This window comes from Trichomycterus rosablanca, chromosome 20, assembly GCF_030014385.1.
Source record: "Trichomycterus rosablanca isolate fTriRos1 chromosome 20, fTriRos1.hap1, whole genome shotgun sequence".
NCBI classification, from domain to species: domain Eukaryota; kingdom Metazoa; phylum Chordata; class Actinopteri; order Siluriformes; family Trichomycteridae; genus Trichomycterus; species Trichomycterus rosablanca.
The window spans coordinates 1,603,415-1,613,963 of record NC_086007.1 but is presented as its reverse complement, the minus strand read 5'-3'; the positions used below and the strand labels follow the sequence as shown (position 1 = coordinate 1,613,963).

The 10,549-nt window shown below is 45.5% G+C and overlaps 1 protein-coding gene across 1 annotated transcript in view; it reads left to right on the top strand.

The window, feature by feature from the left end:
* The first annotated feature begins 772 nt into the window (after positions 1–772).
* Positions 773–10,549, top strand: part of niban1b (niban apoptosis regulator 1b) — a 32,058-nt gene continuing 22,281 nt past the window's right edge. Inside the window, exon 1 of the mRNA XM_063016592.1 lies at positions 773–910. Coding sequence (XP_062872662.1) covers positions 856–910 — 55 coding nt within the window. The 5' untranslated portion in view covers positions 773–855. The remainder of the gene's footprint in view (positions 911–10,549) is intronic.

The following is a 10,549-nucleotide window of genomic DNA, read 5'->3' as shown; positions in this document are numbered from 1 at the left end:
ATTTACCTCCCTTGCACGTATTTGGACTGTGGGAGGAAACCGGTGCTGTGAGGCGACAGTGCTACCCACTTAGCCACCGTGCCGCCGGCTTCATCAGTTCACAAGGTTATGACACCGTCTTGGACAATTTAGTGTCTCCAGTTCACCTCACTTGCATGTCTTTGGACTGTGGAAGGAAACCGGAGCACCCGAAGGAAATCGGGTACACGGGGAGAACATGCAAACATGCAAACTCTACACAAAAAGGACCCGGGATCGAACCCAGGAGGCTGTGAGGCGACAGTGTTACCCACCGAGCCACCGTGCCGCAGAAGGATGATAAGCTCTAGTTACTTTCATTACACATTGTATTAGTTTTTCTTCTTGTTTATTTATTCTAATATTTTCAAATTTTTTCCAGGCTTCCCAAGGAGTCTTATTCCTCTCAAGGTTTCTACCTTTATCATTTTTAGGGAGTTTTTCTTGGTCACTGTGACCTTCAAATTAGAGACAAAGTCGAAAGGAAAAGAAAATTTACAATTTTAATACGCATGGTTTGGGATGTCTAAATACTGTTGGCCATGTTATGTAGATAATTGAATCATGCTGGATTTGAAGTTGATTGCTAGTAGGGGTGAGGACAGGAGGCGCTGCGGTGCGAGTAAAAAGTTTGGAATTAAAAAAACACACACAGCTTGAATCGTCCAACTTCTGCGAATCGATTCACCTAAAAGAGTCGTTTAAGAAGATCCGATCAGCCCAACTCGCCCGTCCTGCTGCTCGGTGTTTGACAGTGAAGAGCCGCGGATGAGCTCTGTGGGATTAAATCCACTTTAACTACAACAAAGGGGATTAAAACAGACAAAGTTCTTCATCATGGGATCTTCTACATCCAGTCTTTTAGATGAGGCTAAATGTAACTACATCAGAGGTAGGCACTGTTTTCTGGCTGGAGGAATGTGAGGGGCATAAGGGTGAAGGAGACTGGCATGACTTTCTATTTACTTGTCATCTGTTTTCACTTACTGTTTTACTCTGGGTTTGGGTGCCCATGAAGTGCCAGCCTAAAGAAAAGCCACTACAGTCTTACTGAGAAACCCAGTGGGTTTGCTGTGGTGATTAATGGCATTAGGATGCACTTCAAATAATAGAATAATAATAGAATTATGAAGTTTACACACACATGTAGGATACATCTGGGGCCAAAAGTCCATCACAGTCTTTTTGTTACATATATGATAAACCCACCATAATTCATTTAGTGAAAAATGACAAAAAGGAGGGAGGAAAGTCCATGTGGAGACTGTGGAGGGAGGAAAGTCCATGACAGCCAGCACCTCTTGATCTTCTTTGGTCTTTAAATAGTTGTATATAGTTATAAAGCTTTTTTTGACACGTGTAATGAGGAATATAGTATGAAATTCAAGAAAAATGACTGAACACACCTTAGATTAATTAATTTGGGGATGTAGGCAGTGGTGGTGTCACAGGGCGTCCACACAGACATGATTGTCTTTGGGTGGGGGTGTTCCTGCCTTGCGCCCAGTGTTTCCTAGTGGACGATGATCATTTATTAAGTAAATGAAATGAACAAAAATGTTGGAGTTTAACATGTTAATGTTTGAAAGAACTGTTAGTTTTACATGTCTGAAAACCTTGTGAAATATTTGAAGGTGAAAATGTTGTCAAATTGTTTTAACTGATAGACGACTTTCATTAGTGGATGGATAAGTGGTAACCAACAAGCTTTACAAGTTCTATCTGTCTGTCTGTCCGTCCGTCCGTCCGTCCATCCATCCATCGCTCTGGTCTCGAATCAAATATTAATCGCTATGTATTGAAAATGAATTTAAATGATATTTTTTACATTTAGCTTTGATTGAACCACAATCCGTTTGTGTCTGTTTCATGTGGTATTAGGACCCCTTGATGATCCACAAACTCACTTTTTCTGTCATTTATCATTCACTATTACAAACTTTACACCAGTAAGCCAGAACATCCAGACCACCCGCCAGTGTCCTGGCATGACATGGACGTCACAGGACATCTGAAGTAGTTCTGTGGCATCTTGTTCCAGGACCTTCAACTCCTGTTAAGTGCAAGGTGGATTGTCTTGCTGCATGTGTGCCTGGCAAAGCAACTAGAATGGGCACACAAAACTGGACTTTGGAGCATTGCAAGAAAGACTGTTGGACCAGTCTGCCCTGCTCTGTTGCTCCTATGTCCATTTCGATGGTGGACAGGAGTTAGCATGGGAACTTTGACTGGCCTGTCACTACACATCCCTGAACACATGGGTTTGATGCTCTTGAGTGCTGTGATGTATTAACCTTGTCATTAGGATTAAAATGATCTGCAGTTTGACCCTAAATAGATCGGTTGTTGGTCCGTACCAGACACCACAGCCTTCACGTCCTCTGGCATCAATGAGTCCTGGCCGCCCAACAACAACCACAACTGCCTGTGCTGTTTTGTAGATACTGCAACCCAGTCGTCTGGCCATAACGATCTGGTCTTTATCAAAGTCCCTAAGGTTTCTATGCTGATCAGATCTGCTGCATTCAGTACGTGAACTACGTGGAACCTCAATCAGCCCGACATCTAATTGATCCCTCATCCTCACATGCACTTTTTTGATAGGCGGTTGTAATATTTTGGTACATTATTGTATGATTAAACTGTTTCAGTTCATTCAAATTCATGTGCACCTTTCAACACTCAAGAGCGAGGGTCAGCACGGTGAGGAGAACTTTGGAGCGAGGACCATCATGGTTAGGAGAATTATAGAGCCAGCATCGCACCTCGGGGGAAAACGTGTTTCCTTCCTGTTTTTGGGAGCAGCTGTTGTGGGAGATTGTTTGCTGATTTGGAGGAAGTAGCGGATAAAAGAGGAAGCCCATTCTGTTCTTCACCCATCTGGATTGTTCAGCTTGATCGCTGCAGTGCCTGTTTCCTTCTTTTACTGCGGTGTAACTGTTCAGTAAGGCGCAGGAGAATGTTGTGAAGGAGCAGAGAGCTCGGTCATTTTCAACCCTGTATTGTCATAAGATGCCACCTTACTGTGAGCAGCGTATGACCCAAAGTGGTGAACCACACAGGCTGACAGAACAGGAACTTGAGGAAGCAAATAGCACGTGGAAAAAAATAATCTGTGCTCAATCGCAACACACTTTATTTATGTTCTTAGTCCTGAACCGCCTCCAAAAGCAACGTTAGTGAAATGCCGAGTTCATCGTGTACAAAGCCAGGTGTCTACTGGAGTGGTGTAAAGTACATCACAGTTGGACTCCGGAGCATTTAAAATCACTCAAACAAGCAAAAACACATTCCTGAGAGTAGTGGAACGTCTTTAGGACAAAGCTGGGTTAGGTGGATGCCAGAAGAACCTGTTTGCCCGTTTGCATTGTGCCATCTTTGCTTATCATCTGTCTGTCTGTCTGTCTGTCTGTCTGTCTGTCTGTCTGTCTGTCTGTCTGTCTGTCTGTCCATCCATCCACCCATCCAGCCATCCATCTATCCATCCATCCATCCATCCATCCATCTATTTCCTCTGGTTGCCGGCGGATCGTGATCCACATTATTGATTTGGTACAGTTTTTACGCCGGATGCCCTTCCTGACACAACCCTCCCTATTTATCCGGGACCTGCACTACAGTGCACTGGTTTATGCATCCTAGCGGCCGGGTACCTATAAGGTAATTCAGTGTCTCCAATTAACCGGACTGCACGTCTTTGGACTGTGGGAGGAAACCGGAGCTCCCGGAGGAAACCCACGCAGACACGGGGAGAACATGCAAACTCCACACAGAAAGGACCCGGACCGCCCCACCTGGGGATGGAACCCAGGACCTTCTTGCTGTGAGGCGACAGTGCTACCCACTTATCCATCATCTTCAGAAAGTAATGATTATTATCACTATTTTTAGAGAGGTGAATGGGTTCAAATCTCACCATCGTGTTCTTTCTATAGTACGTCCATGTGGGTTCCATCCTGGTACTTTGATTTCCTCCCACCTCTCTAAAATATACATCATGATTGGCTACTTCAGCTGTCTGACCGAGTGATTGGGTGAGTGTGGCGACTTCAGGCGGCACTGACCCCACTGTGATCCAGGCCAGGATGATGTGATTAGTTAGAAAAGAAATAATTATTAAGCTGCTTGTTTGTAAATGTGCACTTTTGCTAGATCTAGGACCTAAAAACCAACATTTGGGTTATTCTGTGTAGACTTTAACAGTTACAGATTAGGACTCAGAGCCAAACCCGCTAGGGCGTCGCCCAGTAAAGCAGAAAACTCCGTAGCCCGAGCCAGAGCAGCACATGGTAGGAATCACAGTGAATTATAAGAGGAGAATGAAATGCTTTACTGATGAAGCAGTGCTGAACCACTCCTGGATGATGTCAAGATCTGTCATCGTGTATCAGCTGTGCTCCATTTTACAGCGTTTTACATGTTTTTTACATGTGTTTTACAGTCCGAGCGGCTCTTCTGATTCAGATCTAGTCAAGAATGTGATCTGTTCTTTATTATGTCCATAATTTCCATAATTTGGTTAGATAATGAACGATGCACAATGTCGTTTAACTCGTTTCATATTGGGTTTTTTTTAATTTTCACTCCATTTTACTGACAGTTTAGTCATTCCCAGTTCCCACCCCTTTGAATTAAGCTTTTCTATCCTTTGATTGATACCAGCCATTAAAATAGAGTACACTACATGGACAAAAGTACTGGGACGCCCCTTGTAATGATTGAATTCATGTGTTTAACCCACAACAATTGCTAACAGGCAATAAATCAGTTATAAAAGGGAAATTATATGCCTCCAAGTTTGCAGCAACAGTTCAGGGAAGGAGGGCGGCACGGTGGCTCGGTGGGTAGCACTGTCGCCTCACAGCAAGAAGGTCCGGGTCCTTTCTGTGCAGAGTTTGCATGTTCTCCCCTTGTCTGTGTGGGTTTCTTCCCACAGTCCAAAAATATGCAGCCAGGTTAATTGGAGACACTGAATTGCCCTGTAGGTGAATGTGTGTGTGTATCTGCCTTGCGATGGACTGGCACCCCGTCCAGGGTGTTACTTTGTGCCTTGCGCCCATTGAAAAGCTGGGATACGCTCCAGCACCCCCCCTGACCCTAACTGGATAAGCGAGTAAGAGGGTGAGTTTAGGGAAGGCCTCTTTCCTGTTCCTCCCCTGTGCTCGAGACACGAGACCCGTGACCTCAACCTCACTTATCTTTTGAATGAATGGGCACAAATTTCTACAGACATCTTTCAAAGTCTTGTGAGAAGCCTTCTCAGATGAGCAACTGTTGCTCTAGCTGAAAATATCACATAGACGTCACTCTGTATTAATGTTGTTCGTTTTGGAAATGAGACGTCTAGCAAGCTCATGGTCAGGCGTCCAAATACTTTTGGCCATTTAGTGCATTTTAAATCCCAGTCATTAATCAGCAGTCTCTGCACCTCATTTTTCAATGACTGTATTGTTACACGCTGGTGGATCGAGCAGCTGACCCATAGCTGACGATCCTTTACACGTGCGTTTACTTCAGGTACTTTGTTTTTCTCACACCGGTCTAAAACATGCCAGTAGTTTGTGGAATGTAGCAGAGACTGAAAGCTGCATCTAGGGTTAGCATTTTATCCTAGCGCCTGTCCTGCGGTTAGGTCCCAGTCCTTCCAAACACCCTGACTCAGAGGATCGCCTGATGCACTTCCCTTCTGCTTCCAAATCCGTCGTCTGTTTATTATGAGACTGACCGCCACAGACCGCTGGGTGAACAGACTTTTCTACAACCAAATCGCTTCCAGCTGCCGTGTTTATTTTTCCGCGATAAACTCGGCTAGAGATGCGGCCGCGTATTTTAGGACACGTCTTCTAAAACGAGGTTTGTCGCGGTTCGAATGGTGCGTCCCACAGGTTCTCACTTCTCGTTTTTCTGACCCTCTTGTGGTCCAGCAGGTTTTATTACGTCATTAGGTTTCATCTCGTCTTGTACTGCCAGATTCTGATCAAACAATGTCGAAGGTAAATCATCTGTAGGGTAATTTTAGCTTAAAGTTAAAAACAGATTTAGATTCTGGCTCGGTGGGTAGCACTGTCGCCTCACAGCAAGAACGTCCGGGGTTCGATCCCCAGGTGGGGTGGGGCGTGGCGGTCCGGGTCCTTTCTGTGTGGAGTTTGCATGTTCTCCGCGTGTCTGCGTGGGTTTCCTCCGGGAGCTCCGGTTTCCTCCCACAGTCCAAAAACATGCAGTCAGATTAACTGGAGACACTGAATTGCCCTATAGGTAAATGGGTGTGTGTGTGTGTGCCCTGCGATGGACTGGTGCCCTGTCCAGGGTGTTACTGTGTGCCTTGCGCCCATCGAAAAGCTGGGTTAGGCTCCAGCACCCACCCTCAGGAGCAAACTCAGATTGTAGCTGCTGTGTCCTAATTCATACATGACAGTATTAACCAGGGAGTCTTATTAGTGCACTCAGAATGGTATAGCACACAGGATGTGGTTTGGGACGCAGCCAGGAGTTCACATGAGGCAAAATAACCGGATCACGTGACCAGTGTGAACTTTTTTTATTGCATTTTTATCAACCGCTTTATCCTGGTCAATTTTGCAGCGGGACTGGTTCCACTGGAAAACACTGGACGCAAGGCAGTCCAGTCAAATCTGAGCTTTGCTATTGGCCGGACAGCGCAATAGACCGCTGCACCAGGAGCGCAAAAACTGCAATAAAATTATTATGATATTTGACTAGTCCGCCAGTCCTGACATCTCAAGCTTGCGAGAACTGGCAACCGGGCGCCTATACGGACGATCATCGGCTCATCCGAGGGAGGGAGGGTCGTAGGGGTTCCTCATAACCGCTGCAATTACGACCTCTGCTGGCTGATCGATGATGCTGCACAGAGACAGAGGATAATCACGACTGGTGCATGACTGGTCAGTTGTAGCCTAGTGGTTAAGTTCTTGGACCAGTAAGCAGAAGGTCAATGGTTCAAACCCCTCTGCCGGGTTGCCACTGTTGGGCCCTTGAGCAAGGCCCTTAACACTGAATTGTAAATGTAAATAATGGTCCATGTGTGATACGGATCTCCATATGAACCCACCTGGCATGGGTGATAAGAAGCGGTCGGTACTGCACTCGTGTCGGAGGGGGCATGTGTTAGTTATGAGCCTCCGCAGTCAGGAGTGGAGGTCTGAAGAGGTAGAGGAAAATTACAATCAGGGTACTTGGATATGACTAAATTGAGGAGGGGGTTTGGGGGAAAATGCATAAAATGAAAAAATGAATGAATAATGGTGCAGCGGAGCTAAGCGATGTGCTATTAATCACGGGAAGGATGCACAAATACAACTGTTTATTAAAACGCCTCCAAAAGAACTGAATCAAATAGTAAGTCTATTTCTGAAACAGATTCTTCAGTTCTGTGGATTGTTTTTTAGTAAACGTGGCCAAGCTTGATTTCAGGTTCATTCATAGCCGAGTTTTTCTGCGACTTTCCCTCGTTAATAGAATGGCGACCAGCCTCGCACGACCAGGTTTTGTTCGTGTTGAGGTCACTCCAGGATAGGAGCTCATTTTTGGCTCACATTCGAGCCTGAGAGGATCTCTCACGACTCCTGACAGGTTGTTTTAGTAAAACTATCGCTCCCTCGCTGCCTCCTTCTGATGAGAGTCGCACATGTGTGAGATGTTTGTCTATCCTTTTCAGTGGTGAGGCGTCGATTTCTCCTCCGTGTTTGGACAAAAATGCTTTGATGTCTAAATTTTGGGCTTTTAGCAAGAGGGTTTTTTTTTCCCATACATGCACGTTTACCTGCATTTTTATCACCTGGGTTGCCAGATTCAAGCCGGGGCAAACAGGAAATAACCAGAAATGTCTCGGATCATGGGTTGTGATGGACTTGTTGTGGGTGAAACGCAGGAACACCTACGCCAACTCACTCACACCAAGGGTCAATTTAGAGTAATCAATCCACCCTCTGCATGCTTTTGGAAAGTAAATACCTAAAGCATTGATGTTTAAGCCTTGATGTTGTGGGAGATAAATGTTAATTTACACTAGAAGCATTAATATTTAATCAATTACTGCTTAGAACGTGTAGGTGTAGATATGCTTAGGGTATGATTGCCAGTAGTCATATACCAGTATCCCAAGAATACTGCTACAGTGGAATGTTACTGGAAAGTGGCGTACATGACAAAAAGTGCCAGTTTCAAGCTAGGAAATCTCTATATAATACTCCACTGTCCTACAAGGACAAAGATGGGAGTATAAAGGGGGATTATTTTCTTTCCGTCTTATCACATTTGCAGAGCTTCTATGTGAGACTCAGTGAGACTCAGTTTGATTAAACCCCTTTTAAATCATAATCCAGTCGTTAAGGTGTTTCATTAAAGGTTTTTCCAGCACAAAAGCTCTTAAAGAAGCTTCAGAGAAGAGAACGAAATGCTGACCTCCAGTTTCCTCACGCTGCCGATGCTCATTTTCGTTCCTCTTTCTCCTCCTCACGTCTGGAGTTCTTCTCAAACCCCATTAGATCAGGACCAGCTGGTTCGTTTCCACGAGGGACGAGCTCAGCCTGATACAGCAGGTTCTGGCCTCATAACATCTGGTTCTCGCATCACGTCAGGTTGAAGGATGAGAAACACGGCCTCCCCCCGAGGAGGTCGGCTGAAATTCCAAGCTGAACCGAATTAAATCTGAATAGTCGTGTTAAGAAAATGAATTGTATATTTTCTTGCTTTGTTGGGTTGTTTTGGTGCTGAATTGTACCCCTCTGTCTCAGTGGAGTCCCTGGCACAGAAAGCCTGGTGGGGCACAATGAACCTCACAAATGCACCTCATCAATGACGTCACAAATGCACACATTAACATAAAGCAGGAGATGAGAGCGGAATATGTCATGTCACCAATAACTGCGTTTTATCTCACATGGCTACGTGTATGTGGAGGGTATATTCACCTGACACGCCCAAACTCGTGTGTGTGCGCTCCACCGACTCCTTTTATTCGCCCGTACTTTGGTGGATTGGCGTGAGGCCGGTCTCTCACACATATGACTCGGGCTACTAACCAGGGTCCTTACACAGCGTCGAAGATCCTGTCCACTTTTTAATCCCGTCTTTTCTCACACAGCAGACAAGAGGCTGCTGGCACTGCCAACTGTGCCCGCTAGAAGGCGCCCAGTCGACTGGTAGCAGTGCTGAGATTGAAAGTGGAAAAAATTGGAAGTGTTTATTGATAAAACATTTATTGATATTTATTGATTCTGATCCAACAGTTTCATCCCTAATTTTAAGTGAACATGGTAATGAAACAGCTTTAGTTTTACTTTTTGTTGTTCTAAAAATGCTGCTCGTGTTAGGGATCACCACAGCCGATCATTCGTCTCCGTCTTGCCCCGTCCTGAGCGTCCTCCTTGGTCATGTCCACCCTCACCGCATCCATAAACCTCATCTTTGACCTTTCCTCTCCACCTTTCCACCCTTCTGTCTCTCTCTCTCTGCAGTAGAACATTCTTTACCTCTCTCCTCCTCCTTCTTCTCCTCCAGTATAACAGATCCTACTGGTACCCTGCTGACCGACAGTACTAGAGACGGTCATTATTTATCCGGGTTTGACTGATCCGTTGTGTAAATCTGTCTTTTGATCTGTACCTGTGACCTCCCTATTTACCGGCTTGTGACCTGCACTAAAAGTGCACAGATACTGTACATGCACGCTCCAATAGCTAGATTATTACTTTCTAATAACTCTCACTCACTTTCTTAACCACTTATCCAATCAGGGTCGTTGAGGGGGGCTTTTCAATGGGCGCAAGGCACACAGTAACACCCTGGACGGGTTGCCAGTCCATCACAGGGCAGACACACACACACACACCCATTCACCTATAGGGCAATTCAGTGTCTCCAATAAACCTGACTGCATGTTTTGTTTTTGGACTGTGGGAGGAAACCGGAGCTCCCGGAGGAAACCCACACAGACACGGAGAGAACGTGCAAACTTCACACAGAAAGGACACGGACCGCCCTGTCTGGGGATCGAACCCAGGACCCTTCTTGCTGTGAGGCGACCCTCTTTTTAATAAAGATCTGATTTTTATTTAGCGAGATCGTTTGGACATTTTACGCTCTCAGTACTGAACCGTATCGCTCCTCTCTGAAGTGTTGCACATTTTCTAAGCTGAAGGTCACCTCAGCGCCGAGCTACACTTCAGTACTTTCGCTTCTATTTCTGTAGCCGCGTTGGTGCAGCGAGGTATTCAGCACAGGAAGTGACTTCATGCTTTAGATAGCGTGCAGCGGTGCGGCTCGCATCCCTACAGAACAGATCTGCAGCTGCTGCCGAGCTGGTTTTGACACATGCAGGTCGCGCAGTGGCATCATGGTTCCGTTTCTGCCTTGCAGAGCGAGCTGTAGTTTGAGAGAGATGCACTAACGTTAACATTTAGTTTATTCATTTATTTATTTTATCAGTATTTACGTGGGCATTAAAATCTGCGTCTATTTGTTACACACGAGGAGTCTGCGGAAACTAGAGCAACACAAGCAACAAGTG